Source organism: Girardinichthys multiradiatus, chromosome 6 (assembly GCF_021462225.1).
Source record: "Girardinichthys multiradiatus isolate DD_20200921_A chromosome 6, DD_fGirMul_XY1, whole genome shotgun sequence".
Lineage (NCBI taxonomy): Eukaryota > Metazoa > Chordata > Actinopteri > Cyprinodontiformes > Goodeidae > Girardinichthys > Girardinichthys multiradiatus.
In genome coordinates, this window is record NC_061799.1 from 4,685,030 (window position 1) to 4,704,133 (window position 19,104).

Here is a 19,104-nt window from a genome sequence, read left to right on the forward strand (position 1 = left end):
ACGTTACCCCCATCAGTTTCTTAATCGCTCCAGAGTCAGACTGTCATGGCACACAGTCCTCTATCAGTCCAAAAAACAACCAGGCCCTTCCCAGGTCTGTTGGTGAGACATTCAATCATTCATTGTCTTCTTTAACTTCTCCAGGAGGGAGAAAGAAGAAACTTTGCTCCGGTTTCTCTTCTGCCCGCACAAGATGCTTTCAATATAAATCCAGTGTATCGCTCTTCTGGCTCTTGCAAACAGCATGGATCGTTGTCCATCTCAGTGGGTCCAGACTTCTTCTGAATTTTGGTTTTTTTTCTTGTAGAAAGTCACACTGCGATTTTCAACATGCAGGCAGACAGGAAGGCAGATCTCTCTCTTTCAGGCCGTGCTGGAGAAGCGTCTCTGGCGGAGTAGCCATGGAGAAGGGCAGGTTTCTAAAATCCAGACTCAAAAACGCAGATGTTGAACTCAAATCCCATATATGTGTGTATTTGTGTGTGAGAGAGGCAGAAGAAAAGTTTAGTATAGGTTCAGATTTTGCACAAAGAAATATTATCAGTCAGTCAGTCAGTTGTCCCCCTGCCTGTCACTTCCTTCCACAACATGCATTATACTCCTTTCTAAAACAACTTTCTTTTCGCATCTCTAATGTCCCTTTTCACTTTTACCTTCTTTCCCGACTGATCGCAATATTTAAGACAAACAAAACTTCCTTCAGGAAAGTTTTAACTCTTTAACCCCTTAATTGATGCACTCTGTGCTTTTTAATATTTTCTTATGTTTTTTTTATTTTTCCATCAACTGTTTTACTTGAAACCTTTTAAACTATTTGACTTATTTACACTCAAACTTCCACGCTGTGAAAAACCAAACTTATCTTCCAAATTAAAGCACATTTAACACAATCATCCCCACTTTTTCCTTTCATTATTTTATAAATCAGAGTATGAAGAAGGAGACACCTCTGATGCCTCAAGGTTCCGGAACCATTTTTTTTTTACTTGTTCACCGGCACGTCTGCCGTCTGGCTTTTCTCCTTTATGAGGTGTAGAAAATTGCTAAAAACCACCCGCAAAACCCTGTGTTTTGCTTTATCCCATTGTTACCAATGAGAACCTCCCTGCCATTCCTTTTGCAGGGTAACTGGGCCCTCAGCTGATGTCCTCCCTCTCGCAACTCTGGAACCTAATTAATTAGTTAGGAGATGATGGTTAATGTGTAATAAAATAATAATATACATTATATCATACAGAGCAACTTCTCACCCAGATATATTTGAAGACAAATAGTTCGGATCTAATCGTCCAGAAGCCGCAGGCGAGCACCAGAACTCCCCTCCGTAAAATGGAAGTGGACTGAGAACAACTCTCAGGCTGGCCAGGCGTCCGTGTCCCCTCCTGCGGTCTCCTCTGGCACGTTAGATCCTGTTCGTGACGCCAAAACTGTTGTGGAATTTTCTCTTGTTATGAGTCAACTTCTACCCACTTTGATAAGAAAATTCCACAACAAGAGGTAAAACTTTTTACTTCGAAATCCACCATGTCTCTTCCATTTATCAATAATGTGCTTGTTTGTGTTGGTATATCACAAAAAATCCCAATAAACTGCATTGAAGTTTATAGTTGAAACAAAGAAAAGTGTGAAAAAACCAAGAGGTGTGAATAGTTTTGATAGGGCACAGTAAATTGTCCTTGCCCTGCTTCGCTTATGACTGAAAGACAGATATAAACATCAGCTCAGTCAACATTTCAACTCTCAGTTCCTCCTGAAGATTATAAACACTGATGTTGAAGGTGACCTGTTTATCAAGGTTTCTACTCAAAAAGTTGGAGTGTGGGACATTCACCAACAGTATCACTTACCTGGACTTGTTTTGGACCATGTTCACTCACCTTTGAGCCCTGCTATCACACCTTCATACTCTTTAAAGTTTAATTTTACTTGCTGCACCTCCATTCTGACAATGTGAAATGTGTTTTGTTTGTTCCATATCTGGCACAGTGCTGCATGATGTCTGAGCATAGTCACAAAAAGACAGATGTCGACTGCTGGTGTTGTCTCCAGGCTGGGTCCGTCCTTGGCCACATATAGACAAACGAAGTGTGGTCTGGGGTGCATCTGTTTTTGCTCTTCAAGGTGTTTGTAGAGTGGGAACATGGGGTGTGAGTTGGTAAACACATGCCACCAAGTGCTTTGAATGAACGGGTGTGTGAGGTATAGAGATGGATGATGCAGACTGGATGACCAGGTTTTTGGGGCAGAGGGGGACCTTGGTGACATTGTTTAAGTCCTGAATAGAAGAATATAATAGAATCATTTTATTCACCCAATAGGGACTTTTTGCTCAGTGAGGAACGCAGGACACTAGCAATTTACAACCACAATTCCAATGAAGCTGGGATGTTGTGTTAGACGTAAATAAAAACAGAGTATCAGCAGAACCAACTTAACAAATTAGAAACAAACAACCTTTATGGTCAACTTTTTTTTAAACAGCCACAATTATCTTATTTTTTTTATCTATTTCTTTTTGTTATCTGGGTCTTGAGTGCCAAGAAGAAGTCCAACAGATTTACTTTCACAAGTGGAGCATAACAACTAACGCTTTAATGCTCCGCTTGATATATGTAAAACTTTTTATTAATTTTATAAAAACTGCTTTTGGATTATTTCAAAGGCAATGGACACGGAGACAAAAACGAAAGGGAAAAAGAGAAAAGGAGAAAGAAAGTAATAGAGGAGAGAAAGGATGAAGAGAATACAAGATAACACCCTAGAAGTCTGATTGTGCCGGCAGAAATGCATATATGACAACGTTATTGAAAAGTACACGGTATAAAGGAATGCAAGACATATTTGGTGGCAAATGCAGTTCAATTTAGAGTATATTTGCATATCTGTGTGTCTGACACCAAACACCTGTGGGTACTTTTGTGTTGATATGGTTTCTTCATAAGAATATTTATATTCCTGCTCTCTAGGACCCAAGACAGACACAGAGGAAATCATGTCTGTCCCCCAAATAAGAGCAGAGGAGAGCCCCAAGAGAGCCATCCAGCAGCCACAGTGCAGAAGCCCCAGGGAACTGCAGCGACGAGCCCACAAGCACATCTGGCCATGGACTCTGAGGCCCAAGACCCAAGGACGCACCCCCCACCCACAGCAGAGGGCGAGGGGTGCCCTCTGGGGGGGAGAGCCCTGGCCCTGCCAAGCAGCCACCGGAACACACCAGAGCACCCAGCCCCAGACACCGAGAACCACCAGGCAGAGACACTATCCACTGGCAGGGAGTGTGGCGGGCAGAGGGAGCAGGCCAGGACCCAACCTGACATTAAAACTGTCGCAAACAATCACAATCACACGTTCCCACCCTCATGCGTACAGATAAAAACACTCACACCCACACACCCAACATAAAGACACAACAATAGATGCCGTACACTCATTTGTACTGCCCAAACAAACTCTATACTCCCAAGTCCGGGTACGATACCCCAGAGGGGCAACCAGCCCCCGGACCAAAAAAGTGGTCCTTCGTTCCAGAGTGGAGACAGGCACACCACCTGAGCCACCATTCCAGATTAGGGCCTGCACCACCCGAATCTGAATGACCCTGGCCTGGACCCCTACACCACTCCCTGACTCCAGCCCGTAAACAAAAAAAGAGCGGTCCACCCAGTCAAAATGAGCCCGCCAACCAAAGCCGCCCCAGGACGTTCCTGCTCATTTCAGCACGACTAAGCCAAGCCACATTCTGTACGTGTTTCAACAGCAAGGCTTCATAGTAAAAGAGTGAGGGTACTATACTGGCCTGTCTGCAGTCCAGACCTGTCTCCTATTAGAAATGTGTGAAGAAGGTGCATTATGAAGTGCAAAACACCACAACGGAGACCCCGAACTGTTGAGCGACTGAAATTATACATCAAGCAAGAATGGGAAAGAATCCCCCTACAAAGCTTCAACAATTAGTGTCGTTAGTTCCCAAACACGTGAGTGTTGTTAAAAGTAATGATGTTGGAACACAGTGGTAAACATGCCTATGTTGTTGTTGGAATGTGTTGCTAGCATCAAATTCAAAATGAGTGAACATCCGCATAAAACAACAAAGTTTGATAGTTTGAACATTAAATGTCTTGTCTTTGTAGTATATTAAAATTCATATAAGTTGAATTGGGTTTGCAAATTGTAATGTTTTTATTTATGTTTTACACAATGTTCCTACTTCATTGGAATTAGGATTATACATCAACTTAGAATTGAATAACAGAAGCATTCTGAATAAGACTTTTTACCTCAGTCTGTTTTTCTTGTTTTTTTTTTTCATTTTAAATAACCACTTAGTTTTATTCCTACCATAAAAGTAAAAAGGGCCCACTGATTTGTTTCAGTGTGCCAGCCTTCATCTTAAAGCTACAAAACATTCATCCAGCTTCAGCGTACATTCTGAATTTCTAAAACGATGAAGGGAATGTTGGTTATCCATATCTTGTCCTGCTACCTGTGCTTCTATTACACTTTTCTGAGCATATCCAGCTTGTGCCAGCATGCTTGTACTCTTGAACCTGAATGCTGAAAAGTCACCAGCAGTTAATTTGTAGCCTGATGTCAGTTTTCGTCTCTTGTTGCAAAGGCTGGTTAAAGCCACAGGAATCCTGTAAAGTCCAAAAATGGTTGCCTGTAACACTGTGTGCAGGAGCTACCAGATGATTTATACATAAAGACATTTTGTAAACCAAAATGCATTTTGCTTTTCTAAATTCTCCTGCTTTACAATACAGTGAAACACCTCCATTTGTGTTAGTGGATTGTAACTTATGTCTGTTGATATCAAAGTCTCAGAGGACGCCTGCCTATACCAGGAAAGAGGGGGGCTACAATTGTACCCGAATAATAGCAGTCCAACATCACTGACCAGATCAATTACTGATTATTGGTTGAAATTATATTTCCTCATGGCATATTATTTACTAGTACATGCAGTAGAGTAACACAAAACCAACATACTCAACAGGCATGACATGCATGCTGCTGATTCTGTATGAAAAAATCATTAATCGATGGGGCCATGTTTAAAATAATGGCAGTGAGGTCATCCCTTCTGTGAACCTCGAATAAGGTGGCCCTTATTCGAAGATGAAGACAGTAGATGTTGTACATGTTTGTTGTAGTGCATTCCTCTCTGAAAATTTGAATAAAATTTGAATTGCTTTAAAATAAAAACCAAAACCAGAAATATGTAAAAGATGGAAGCACTGCCATGTGAATGGGTCAGAGTAACCAAAATGGTAAAGGCTCAGCCAGTGATCAGCTCCAATGAGATCAAAGACATTACCTGTGAGTAATTAGAAGACACTCAGCGTATGTGACGTCAATCCTTCAGCTAGAAGCTCCACCAAGGTCCAACTGTTAAAAAAACACGTCCTTAACATTTAGTGGACTGATGAAACTAAAATCTGTTTGGGTCTAGTAAGCAGGGGTCAGCAAACTTTACTATCCAAAGAACCATTTTTGCCCTCGCCTCTACAATTTTTTTTAGCTACCTACATGATACTTTGGAAAAAGAATCATTTCTTTTTAAATTTTGTTTTATAAAAGAACCTCTTACAAAAAGAGTGATTAAATTTCATTTTTATGAAAAATAGGGAAAAAAAGCACTGGGTTTCAGGTCTATTGACAAAACAAAAAGGTTTCCTTGTACTATAAGTCATTCAGTTGAGAAAACTCTACACATCATTTGAATCATTTGAACACCTAGAAAACTGAATAACGTAGCATTTTATAATAACATTTGAAACAATATTCAATTTTTATGCGATATAATATGGCAGCACCACCCCCGTTAAACTCACTTGCCACTGTCCCATAGCAGGTCACATCTTGCACATGCAGGGATGATGAACATCAGAACTGTAATTTTGGAGCACAACCAGTTCTAATGTGGTCCAAATTCCAAAAAAGCACCAATATGGCGCTTTATTATACTTTCACAAGTGTTGAAGTGTCTACATTGAAATGTCTAAGTACTGTAGGTTTTGAGTTGGAGCAGATTGAAGATGCTCAAGGTCATGAAACATGAGGTGGAATTGCCCTTTAACTTGGGATCTTTTTAAATAATTCTGGGATCTGGATCTCGCCATCATGAGATGTCCGTTTTTTTCTTTGGTGAATGCAATGATCTTCTGCAGGTTTGCTTTATGAAGTGAAGCTTTGAAACAAGAAATTTTTTTAAATTTTCTTTTAGTCCTCAAATTAACCTGAACTTAAGGCACCACGTTTAGAATATAATAAAGTTGTCTTTTGGAGTGATCCCGCCATCTGCTGGAAAGAATCCTAATTGCATGATAGTAACATTCAGGTAACCAAAACTCCAGTGCAGAGCAACAGATCTACTGAAGCACTGGTTGGTTCTCCTCTGTGACAACCTGCTACCAGGGAATTAAAAATGTATCTTTGGTTCCCGCAGGTCAGACTGTTAAACCATTTATGCTAAGTGACTCCTTGGAAGTAATTTGAACTCAATCATGATTTGTTTTGGTGTTTTTAAAAGGATAAGTGAGCCCTTCACTTTTTTGTAATGTCACCACAGCTGCAGGTATTCTACTACACCGATGTAATACTTAGCCATAAAATAACTCCTGTTTATGTCTTATGTGGGAATGTCCACCACCACAGATGTTTAAGTTAAAAAGCACAAAGCTTAAAATAGGAGTTCAACAGTGGTTGCAATAACCCAAAAAACAAACTTACACCATTTATGATGGTCAAACCTAAGGTTTGTAAGACAGGATGGATTTGTTACACAAGAAAATTCATAGAAACACATGAGAGCCAAACATATGTGAATACCCAAATTTATTTCAACACATCTGAACATGAGCTGTAGTCCACAGTGAGTGAAGCAGGTGGCATCTGGTGCTCCACAGCCGTACAGTGGCACCCCAGCTTCATCTTGCACTGTAAAAAGAAGACTTCAGTCAATCCATCTGAAAATACAAAACACCTCATGGTTTTTGTCATTAAGACACTGAATTAAAATCATCAAACCCAAGCTTAGATGGTCATAAAATGTTTCCATGAGATTCAAATCAAAAAAGAAAACCCTGAAATCAAAGTTTAAATATCCAGATATTCTATTTTTGAGAGGCTCCATAAAGCATCTCTTCATGGAATTATGAAATATCCTTGTTTTGGGATACATGGAAAAAGGGCAAAACTATCTGAACTCAGTGGGACGGAGGAGTTTTGTCTCACCTATCGCAGCCTCCTGGCTTCTCTTTCAGACTCCAGAAGTGTAAGCACATCCCCTTCTCTAACTGGGCCCTTCACGTTCCTGATGATGGAGCGGTTGCTGTCGTCCATGAACTCAACACGGACCTGAAGGAAAACAAGCCACACAAAAAGCAATAACTTATCATGTTCATTTTGTTTTTAACATCTTTCTCCTGTTTCAGTAAACAAAAGTTTACTGGCAACAAGGGCTTCATTCATTTAGGCATTACTCTAGTCTTACAGAATATAGAATTATGTTATAGAAATTAGACAAAAATTTTACTTCTGTCAGAACAAAATCAGCATATTTTGCTAATGTGTTATGCACAACCATAACCTTGACTCCATTTACCACAAACCAGTTTATAAAATGTAATTTAAACCAAGACTCTTAAAACCATCTGATGCTGAACAGCAAAGTTAAATAGTTCTCATGTCTCCTTTAAAGGAAAAGAAAAGGCACTACTGAAGTAGAGAAAGCTAAAGCACTGCTAGTCCTTCTGACAGCGGCTGTACTGATCTGGTCTTTTCTCAGAGGAGCTTCAACATGCTACCAGGGTCAGATCATTTAACACGGCAGTAACAGGAGCGTGTAGCAGAACATTAACCACCAGAACAGCTTAATGCACAATTATAAAGCTCTTGAATCTATCCATGCTACACGACAATCATGTGACTTCACATGCAAACTTCTTACATACATCACATTAAAATAGCCTGTCCAAGTAATGACCTTTACTATGATGGTAGTTTATATTTTACAACTGGACCAAAAATTAAATAAAATTAATCACAAGACCTGAAACTTTCTCAAAATTATTGCTATTGGTCGAGTACATCGTGGTGAACGACTGAATGACTTGAAGCTGATGGACACATTTGAGATTAAAGGCTGGATGTCAACTTGCCCCTTTGCGAAATTATAGTTATGACAAAACATGATACAATCACAAAGACAGGCAAATCTCACACATACTTCAGTTATTTTTAAAGATGTTATATAACATTCTGTTTGCATTAATTATTGTTCTTTTTAAATCAACTTGGTAAATATTAGGGCTGTACGATATTAAGAAAACTCTACATTGCAATATTGTCGAAAATGATCTCCCAAATTTTCTTAAGCCTACTCTTTTTTTCATCATCAGGATAACCCCACCAGAATGCTCAGCTTCTCCGACATAGATACATGATCTGTATCTGTCTAGCCAATAAAAGAACAGTTTAAGTCCATTCAATTGGCCAAATATGACCTGAGAGAGGAATTTCACATGGTAGCACCAAAAATATAAGAGCCTAACAAATATCTCATGCAAGCTGTCTTTTGTGGAGGTAATACTGCTAACATTGATATTGGGATATCATCTGTAATTTGGTACAATGTGACGATATATGAAATAAATTGTAATCAATGAAAATACCTGTAAGTGACCTTTAACTGTAAGCTATTGAGTGTCAAATTTCATTAGAGAAGACAATGATTAAAAAACTACATATCTATCTCAATGCGCTTCCAAATATAAAATGACAAATGGATAAGAATGACTAGCCCCAAAATAAAAAGAATGTAGGGATTAGGGAGGGGGTTTGTGGTAGTTTTACACAGGACGACTTTGTTTAGAAAGGCCTACAGCAGAAAAACCGTGTCTATGCAGTTTTTCAGTCTGAAGAAACTGCACCGTTGCATGATGAGATTTCTGGAAATAATGTGCTTTTGCTATAATAGACATTAATTCGTTCAAAACACTTCTGAAACCTTCATTATTGTCTGGATAATGTCGGAAAGCTAACATTTATGTTGGGGTTTGATGTCTCAGGAGGCTAACCGATGGAGAACTATCTTAGCTTACCTGTGTACACTGGCCCTGAGAACCGGTCCTTCCGAGGACCTTTGTGACCTAGAAAATAAAACACGGGGTACATGAATAAGAAATGTTTTCAGTTTCCTACAGAAAACACGAACAGACTAGGAGCAGGCCGACAGCTCTCAGCAATAAGACTGTAGCATGGACAGGCCTCCATTATAGAAGCGCGAGATCAGAATGGATGATTTCCATTTAACTAACCAAAAACATCACTTAGCTCTAAAATACGGTAACCAACAGAAACGGCGTGCGTTTATATCAAAGTGCGTTCAGCTAAACCGGGTTTCTACAACAGTCTGATGGGTTTTCTTACTCTCGCAAGCTTGATCGGCTGCACGCGGCTGGCGTCCATGTTGTCAGGTTAGACCAGAAAGGAAGTCACGTGGTGCGAGGCGCGCACATATAGAGCCTGGAATTTCGGAGTTAAATTATTTTTTGCCATTGATTTGAAATTAAATAAAAGGGTTCTATAAAGCATTAAAATATGCGTTATGGTACATAAATGTATATGAAACAGACAACATCTCAAGTTTAAAAACATATAAAAGTATTTAACTTTTCAATTTCCGTTTCCGGTGGCCTTTATATTTCGGAAAAAGTACAGACCCATTTAATAAATGAGAATATTATTGAAAAGTTAATTTATTTCAGTAACTAAATTTACAAAGTGAAACACATTAAAACACACATACAGCTAATGAAACATGACATTTAAGACTATAATATTACATCAGACCAATAAAAAAACAATTTTAATACAGAAATGTGGGCTTAATGAAAAATATGTTTACTAACTACGTAAAGATTCTTTCCAAAAGGTACTTTTAATCTGACAAACGAGCCTCGATCATCTAAACGAATATTCTAATTTACTGAATATGACTGTATACATGCAGTATACCACTAACAAGTGAGGTGAAGAGAGAAAGCGAATCAGAGAAGCACACATAAGGTATTACCTCCTACAGCAGTTTACAATTAAGGATACTTTTAGAGTAACTAGTGAATGTGTTACCATGACTTTCATTGATAAAAATTAACATAGGTAATTGCTTTCATTTCTCTCTTAGAATGGGGTTTTATTCATATTAACTTGAATTTATTGATAAAAGTCATATGATTAAAAATGAATAGCATTACGTATTAGGCGTAACTTGCAAAGCTGTCATGGAGTAAACCTTGAACTGCACCCATGTGAGTTCAGTGGTAAGCTATACTGTAGCCACAACTGCCCTGGGGCACCCTGACAGAAGTGAGGCCACCATACACAGGCGCCACCGAGCCCTCTGACCACAATCAGTAGGCAAGGTAGGTGAAATGTCTTGCCCAAGGACACAACGACATCGCCAATGTTGTCCCGTAGCGAAATATAGTGCGTAAAAAATGTATTTAACACCACAAAGTTTTTCCTCTTTCAATATTTTTCTAATATGTAATCTAATATGTTTATTGACATCAAATTCATATCAGTGCCCTGTTTCAGAAAGCGGGGTTAGTGAAAACTCTGAGTAAGTTCTCGGGTAAGTATCTGCATACCCTTGGTATATGGTTTCAAAAAGCCAGGTAGTTGTTACTCTGTGTTAAGTTAGCACTGTAACATACTACGTTAAACAACCCTGCTCGATAACAGGGTTTAACAAACTAACCCTGGGTCTGTCCTGCTTTTTAGCTGAGTTCTGGAACAAGGAAAGTGTAAGAAATGGAGGGTCCTTTTAATGGAGGAGCCTTGAGCCTTGAGACGTGAGGCATGCAAATACTCCACAAAAATCTGACTCAGGAGAGGGTGATCAGACTGCGATTAGATGTCTAATCATTTCCCAATTAATATATTTGAAGCGTTCAATAGTTATATTTGCCACTATACAGGTCCTTCTCAAAATATTAGCATATTGTGATAAAGTTCATTATTTTCCATAATGTCATGATGAAAATTTAACATTCATATATTTTAGATTCATTGCACACTAACTGAAATATTTCAGGTCTTTTATTGTCTTAATACGGATGATTTTGGCATACAGCTCATGAAAACCCAAAATTCCTATCTCACAAAATTAACATATCATTGAAAGGGTCTCTAAACGAGCTATGAACCTAATCATCTGAATCAACGAGTTAACTCTAAACACCTGCAAAAGATTCCTGAGGCCTTTAAAACTCCCAGCCTGGTTAATCACTCAAAACCCCAATCATGGGTAAGACTGCCGACCTGACTGCTGTCCAGAAGGCCACTATTGACACCCTCAAGCAAGAGGGTAAGACACAGAAAGAAATTTCTGAACAAATAGGCTGTTCCCAGAGTGCTGTATCAAGGCACCTCAGTGGGAAGTCTGTGGGAAGGAAAAAGTGTGGCAGAAAACGCTGCACAATGAGAAGATGTGACCGGACCTTGAGGAAGATTGTGGAGAAGGGCCGATTCCAGACCTTGGGGGACCTGCGGAAGCAGTGGACTGAGTCTGGAGTAGAAACATCCAGAGCCACCGTGCACAGGCGTGTGCAGGAAATGGGCTACAGGTGCCGCATTCCCCAGGTCAAGACACTTTTGAACCAGAAACAGCAGCAGAAGCGCCTGACCTGGGCTACAGAGAAGCAGCACTGGACTGTTGCTCTGTGGTCCAAAGTACTTTTTTCGGATGAAAGCAAATTCTGCATGTCATTCGGAAATCAAGGTGCCAGAGTCTGGAGGAAGACTGGGGAGAAGGAAATGCCAAAATGCCAGAAGTCCAGTGTCAAGTACCCACAGTCAGTGATGGTCTGGGGTGCCGTGTCAGCTGCTGGTGTTGGTCCACTGTGTTTTATCAAGGGCAGGGTAAATGCAGCTAGCTATCAGGAGATTTTGGAGCACTTCATGCTTCCATCTGCTGAAAAGCTTTATGGAAATGAAGATTTCATTTTTCAGCACGACCTGGCACCTGCTCACAGTGTCAAAACCACTGGAAAATGGTTTACCATGGTATCACTGTGCTCAATTGGCCTGCCAACTCTCCTGACCTGAACCCCATAGAGAATCTGTGGGATATTGTGAAGAGAACGTTGAGAGAATCAAGACCCAACACTCTGGATGAGCTAAACTTTATCACAATATGCTAATATTTTGAGAAGGACCTGTACATGGAAGATAGAGTTTCCAGCTGGCCACATGCAGTTTCTGAATCAAAACATGTTGTAGTTCTACAGCATATCTTAATTGTGCATTTACTTACATATTTACAGTGTTTTGTTGCAGCAAAAGGTAATTTCCATATTTTCCGGAACAGGCATTTTTTTATTATACATGCGTTTCCCCCCCTTTTTATCATGAAACTGGTCAAACCTTTGAAAATTACCCAAATGTGGGTCATTGTAGCAGTATAGTGGGTGCCCCATATACAGAGGCTATACTCCTTGACGTGGCCGTCCTGGGTTTGATTCTCAACATTGGGGGCTTTGCTGCATGTCTTCCCCCCATCTCCCCCTGCCCATTTCCTGTCAGAGAAGGCCAGAAGTGCCAAAAAAATATTTAAAAGCCCAAATTCAATTTGTATATTTTTGAAATGGAGATTTAAAAAATTGTAGTCAATTTACAATTTTCTTTAAAAAAAGAAGTAGGGTATAGAACCAAGACTTTAGAAAGTAAAGAAGAAAGACAAATTGTTTTCAAGACTGCTCTAGAACATTTATTTCATTTCATTCTTTATTTAAAACATGCATTGAACGAGATCTTTCAAATTGGACAATGTCTGCAGTCTGTGGCATTAGAATGTATAATACTTTGTTAGCTATGCAGTACTGTCATCACATCACTCTTTCAGCCTTCCTGCTCTCTGAGAACTCAAAGCCCTAAATCGCAGCACTAATCCCAGTGAATAGTATTTTTAACTTGCTCTGGGACAGAGAGAACAGCAATGGGATTAGAGAATCAGAGAAGGCACTCATCCTTAACATATGTTGCTGATCATGCTCTCTGACTGAAAAGATTGGCATCACTTTCTTCATCTCTATATCACCCACAGGCGGGATGATTTTGAGGTATAATCATTTGCTGATGCAATTCTCATGGAATGTTCTTGCTGTTTTTCATTGACGTGATCCTAGCTTGGGACAAAACCTTCAGCTGGTTTAACTGCTAAGGCGCGGGCACAATGGCAGCCAAAAAGCCCTTAATGAAAGTGCTGAAAAAGCGTCGTTCTAGTCTTTTTGCGAGTGTGAAACGGGACCTGAGCTTTTCGCAGAGCACAGAAGAAGAAGAGTATGTATTCCCCTTTTCACAAGACAGCTCTGTAAAACCATGGACTTCAATGGATGACCTTGACAGTCCTGTTGGAAGAAAAATAAAGAGGGATGATTTGCCAAACCCAAGAAGATCAAACATTGTCAACCTAAATATAGGAGGAAAGGTATTTCACATTCCAAAGCATCTGGCTCTCCGGTATCCAAAGACCAGGATTGGAACCATTGCTCTGTGTGATGATCCAGTGAAGCGGCTCACTCTCTGTGATGATTATAATGTTGTGAGCAACGAGTTCTTCTTTGACAGGGACCCTATGTTTTTCCATTACATATTTCACTTCTATTGCAGCAATGTGCTTTGGGTGATGGACAGCCTCTGTCCTATCAACTTTGAGGAAGAGATGTCATTCTGGGGGCTGAGGCTGAAAGACACTCCAAGGTATTCCTTACCTGCTTTATACTCAATACCTTTCTTGTTTCTTGTTGTTTGTGTATTTTAAGGAGAGTTAAGAAATGTACTTTTATGAAAATGTCTTTCTCAGATGCTGTCGAATATTGTTTGAGGAGAAGGTAGATGACATCAGAGACCAGCTGAAGGTTAACCAGGAGCTGATTGATGAGATTAAACCTCACCAGGATGACGAATGTTACAAGACCATGTTTCTTGGAGGATTGCGAAAGTGTCTATGGGACTTGATGGAGAACCCATACTCCTCACTACCAGCCAAAGCCTTTGCTGTGTTCTCCAGTCTTTTTGTCCTCATCTCCATTGTTGCCATGACAATGAATACAGTCCGTGAACTTAGGGAATACAAAGTTGGAGGCAAAACTTTCATGGAATGGGTGGAAATTTCTTCCATCCTCTTCTTCACTCTAGAATACTTTTTGCGGCTGGTTACCACATCAAACATCAAACATTTTTTGAGGAGTGCCCTCAATTTTGTTGATGTGGTGGCTGTCATGCCCTACTTCCTCCAGATCATCTTTGAAACATTTGTTATTGATGCAGAAGATGTTAGTGGACAAGAAGATCTGAAAGCCATGTCAAGAGTCAGTAAGGTCAGCAAGGTGCTCAAAGTGGTCAAACTGATGCGCATCTTCCGTATCCTGAAACTTGCTCGTCACTCCACTGGCATGAGGGCCTTTGGTTTCACCATCCGTCAGTGCTCTGAGCAGGTATGAACTCATGTCTAAGAAGCGCAAATACACAGTCAGCTTTTGTAGATTTTACTGATGTATAATATTATTAAAAGGGGAAATGAGAATGTTATTACTATAGTGCTGAAGGGAAAACACAATAGTAGCACAATATACTGGACCTTTCTTATTTAAGTATTTTTCGTTAGTCATGGCCACTGTGGTTTGAAGATATTCAAAGAGATATTTAGTTGGTTACAATAATAAATGTATGCCAACAGATGCCACTAAATCGGACTTTTTTGGAACTTTGGAACTTGCAAATATTTTGCATGTACCACATCGAAAATGGTTTAGATACAAGAAGAAAAGGTTATTTCAGGTCAGAGGAAGGTTTCTGTAAACTTATCTGTACTGTGAGAGTATATGTAGAAAGCTAAAATTTTATGGGAAACACCTGTGTACATTAAGCTTCATGTCATGCCACTGACAGTGTGTGCAAGCGTGTGTGTCGATCAGAATAGATTAATGAATTTGTTGCAAAATACCTCAGGTTCTGTTAGACTGGATGAAAAGCACCTGTAACAATCAGTTATCAAGTCTTGCCACTGATTCTCAATTGGATTTATGTCTGAACTTTGACTGTGCCACACACACACATGACTATTCCCTGATCTTAACTATTTCTTTGTAGCTCCAGCTGTGTTTCTAGGGTAATTTTCTTCCTGGAAAGTAAACGTACTGCTGCGAAAACGTACTCACAGCATGATATTGCCAAAACTGTACGTGTAGCATGCTGCCACCTTTAAAGTTGTGTGGTTTTTTTCACATTATGATGAAATGTGAAAAAGATCCAGGGTTATAATTTTTTAGCAAGTCTTGTGTCCTGTATTAGCAACCTCCATGGCTCAAAGAGCACACTGAAGAAATTTATATTTCAATACTCGTTCAAACTTCTCAGAAACCATTTTAATGGAATTCAACTGTGTCCACTGAAAGGAATCCTAATCTGCACACGACTAGAAACTGTGCTAGTAACATTCAATTATCAGTCACTTTGGGTAGGACGTTAGTATACGTTTTTTCTTGGTGTCCTAACTGGTCTGCCAAAGGCGGACCTAATTATAATGTTTGAAATGTGTATGGCACTGTGGCTGACTGATTTGTACACAGCTTCATATATGAATACAATATTACAGCTGTATTTCTGTTAACATATCACAAGGGATTTATAATATGTAACACATTTTAATGATACGTGATAAAATCTAAAACAAATGCTGGAATCATGTAGATACAGTAGGACCAAGCACAGCTGCTAACATGATTCTCATAAAACCACAGGTATGCTGTCTGTTTCTGTTCATCGCCATGGGCATCTTCAGCTTTTCTGCTCTCATGCATTCGGTGGAGGTAGACCAGCCTGGGACACCATTCAGCAGCATACCAGATGCTTGGTGGTGGGCTGCGGTGAGTGAAGCACAAAAATTACCCTTTACAAAAATGTCTTGGTCATGATTTAAAGGAAATGACCTTTCAGTCATTTCCTTTACATTTCTACTCAAAAAAAAAAAAAAAAAACTGACTGGTGCAATTCATATCTAATTATAACCAGTAGAGTTATAAGGCATTAATTCCAAAGCCATTAAATCCAATTGTCAAATTAATTTATAGTTATAAGCAGTTTATTGCTGTCAAATTATAATGCAAAAGAAAGAGACCAACACAGAAGAACTCAGCTAGAATTTCATAGGGGAAACAAAGAAACAAAACACAGTTAGAGACAGCTAAAACTGTGAACAAGGGACATCAGAGTGGGGGAAAATATGTCAATATGTCTTCCAGCAGTTTAAGCTTCAGGCCGCATTACAACAAAGATTGCTCAGAATAACCTAAAGCACCTTATCTATAAACCTTACCAAAATGGAAGTTTTAAGTCTGTTCTTGTTGAAGAGTTAACAAATCCTCAGAGTGGTTAGAGCTAAGTCAGACATTTACAGTTTTAGCTGATTTTAGCCATTTAAAACAACTCAAACTAAAATGTTCATATTAGTGAAATGTGACACTATGTTAGCGGTCTTAACAGTCTACAAGTTCACAAGTTTGGTGACGTTTGGTCCAGCTAAACTTCTTTCAACTTATTTTTATGTGATATTCCAAATTTGGGCATCAGCTGCGACTTTCTCATGAGTTCTTTCTAGCTTCACTAAGAAAGGAGTACACTTTTACAATTTGTGTCAAACTCTCAGTTGTACAACATCATAGAAATGAAATATTAACAATATTAGCAAATATTAGCTTTGACAAAATACTTGGCAGTGTCAATAGATAAACATAGCTGTGTACCAGCATGATAATTTTATCTCATACTGTCCAATAATTTTATGAAACGGAAGAATATGTAGTAAATGTAAAGGGAATTGGTGGAAGTATTGAACCCCGTGGGACTCCATAACTGATTCTGGTAGCACAGTCATTCTTTAATAAACATAAATAAACTCTAAACTCTTAAATAAATACGACTTAAAACAGCCTGCACCCTTAATTAGAACAGAAAAACAAAAAATCATACCAGTAATACTGTTAATAACAAGTGCTGTTTCTGTGCAATGGCAAGGACAATTATCAGTTCTAAGCAAATTGCTGAAATAGCCCAATAATACCCAACCACACAATCATTTTATAACTACACATATCATAGTTACCCGCGATTTGATATTAATATGCATTATTTAATTTATTTTGTGAGTTTAGTAAGATTTTTCAAGCCATTAGTCTGTGACCAACTTTGTGTTGCCATTTTTTTGGATCAAGCTGTACAATAAATTTTAGATATCAATAATTATGGATTTATGAACAATATGAATATAAAAGTGCAAAAATCCATAACCTAGTCATGCATTCTTACATACTTACAAGTCTTTTCAAAAAATTGTTTTCTTTCATGTCCAGAACTGTACAGAGACCAACTAAGGTGTAATATGAGTAAGCAACAAGTTTTGGATTAGTTCAGATTTATTTTAATTTAGACTTATTTTAATTGTCCTGTCATGAAATCAACAAATTAAAATGTTTTTTGTGGATGTTTAAAGTTCCTTGTCCGTTATTTTAAAAACTTTATAACATGTTTGTAGCTTACTGGTTTTGAAACACTACCATAAGCCATATTATCAACTCACTTCTTTGTTCCCTCTCATCTGTCATTTAACGACATAGGGTTTATTTATCTGTTTCAGGTGTTAACTTATGTGTCTAAAACCTTGAAGTATGGGGTAATTCTTCTACCTTAGGTTCAAACAGTCCTCTTCATTCTTAGCTGCCACAATAAAAAAAGACAGAAACAAAAAATTAATAGATCCTCATAACAGTGATAGAAAGAGAGCATGTTGGTAGGAGGTAAAATATATAGGCAGGGTCAAAAGGTAAATGGCGTGTGTAGGTACATATAAGCTGATGCTTCTGTCTTCTTCCTGTAGGTGAGCATCTCTACTGTGGGTTATGGAGATGTTGTTCCAGTCTCTTATCTTGGCCGCTGCGTGGCATTTGGCTGCATCTCTTTTGGCATCATCCTTAATGGAATGCCCATCTCCATTCTGTTCAACAAGTTCTCTGACTACTACGCCAAACTGAAGGAGCAGGAATACACATTTTCCAACACAGAGCGCACATTCCAACTCCGGAAACGCCTTAGGCGTAAGTTTGACCGCTGCTTTGAACCTTCACCTGAAGACTCTGATGATGAGATTCACTATCGACCCAGTGGAAGACATACTGAGTTTGACTACGATATTGATGATTGAGACTTTCCGCCTAAATAATCTCTAACCCAAAATGGCCTTATCACTTATGGGTCTGGAAAGTTTTAAGACCCCTTCTGCCTGGATTGCTGAGCCTACTGAGCTGATCTGATTCATCTCGTGGCTGGACACACACAGCACACAGACATGAAAGCTTTAAGCAATGTCTTTGCAATTGGTCCCCCTAAATGCTTTGGGTGACAGATCATTCTTCTGTCAGGTGGACTGGGTTCCTCTTCTAGACAGCCTGTTATCTGCTTCCAAGGATAGCCCCGTCTGCAACTAAAGCTGACTAAATGGAAATAGATGTCAAGGATTTCAAGTTCCAACATTACACAATAAATAAAGCAGTGTTAAACCATGCTTCTGCAAAACGTTTTATTGAAAGTACTTTGGTTAAACTGTGCTTGTTTGTCTTTTAGTATACCGTATTTTCCGCACTATAAGGCGCACCGGATTATAAGGCGCACCTTCAATGAATGGCCTATTTTAGAACGTTTTTCATATATAGGGCGCACCGGATTATAAGGCGCATAGAATAGAAGCTACTGCAGTCAAACGTTTGACTGGGGTTGCGTTATGCATCCACTAGATGGAGCTGTGCTAAAGAGAATGTCAACAAAACAGTCAGATAAGTCAGTCAGTCAAACTTTATTAATACACTACAAACCAGCGTTCTGATAACTCCATTCACTCTCATGGTAAGGTCTCCTCTACATAGAATTCTATTGAATAGAGCCAACCGCACGTTAGGAATGCATTGGAGTCTATGAAGTTGAAGTTGAAATCAAACGTTAGTTAAAACGTGAAAAAGAACTTTTCCCTGATTCAGTAAACACGTA

At 39.1% G+C, this 19,104-nt stretch overlaps 2 protein-coding genes across 2 annotated transcripts; one reads left to right on the forward strand and one right to left on the reverse strand.

Annotated features, from left to right (window-relative positions):
• Positions 1-6,820: 6,820 nt before the first annotated feature.
• Positions 6,821-9,536, reverse strand: rps28 (ribosomal protein S28). Its single transcript, XM_047368728.1, has 4 exons — positions 9,433-9,536; positions 9,105-9,152; positions 7,237-7,359; positions 6,821-6,939 (listed from the first exon to the last, which is right to left on the reverse strand). The coding sequence occupies exons 1-3, from the start codon at positions 9,469-9,471 to the stop codon at positions 7,237-7,239; spliced, it is 210 nt and encodes a 69-aa protein (XP_047224684.1). The 5' UTR covers positions 9,472-9,536; the 3' UTR covers positions 6,821-6,939.
• A 3,501-nt stretch (positions 9,537-13,037) lies between these two features.
• Positions 13,038-18,625, forward strand: si:rp71-39b20.4 (potassium voltage-gated channel subfamily V member 2). Its single transcript, XM_047369004.1, has 4 exons — positions 13,038-13,767; positions 13,871-14,504; positions 15,810-15,935; positions 17,942-18,625. Exons 1-4 carry the CDS (start codon positions 13,241-13,243, stop codon positions 18,263-18,265), a joined length of 1,611 nt encoding a protein of 536 aa, XP_047224960.1. The 5' UTR covers positions 13,038-13,240; the 3' UTR covers positions 18,266-18,625.
• Positions 18,626-19,104: the final 479 nt, after the last annotated feature.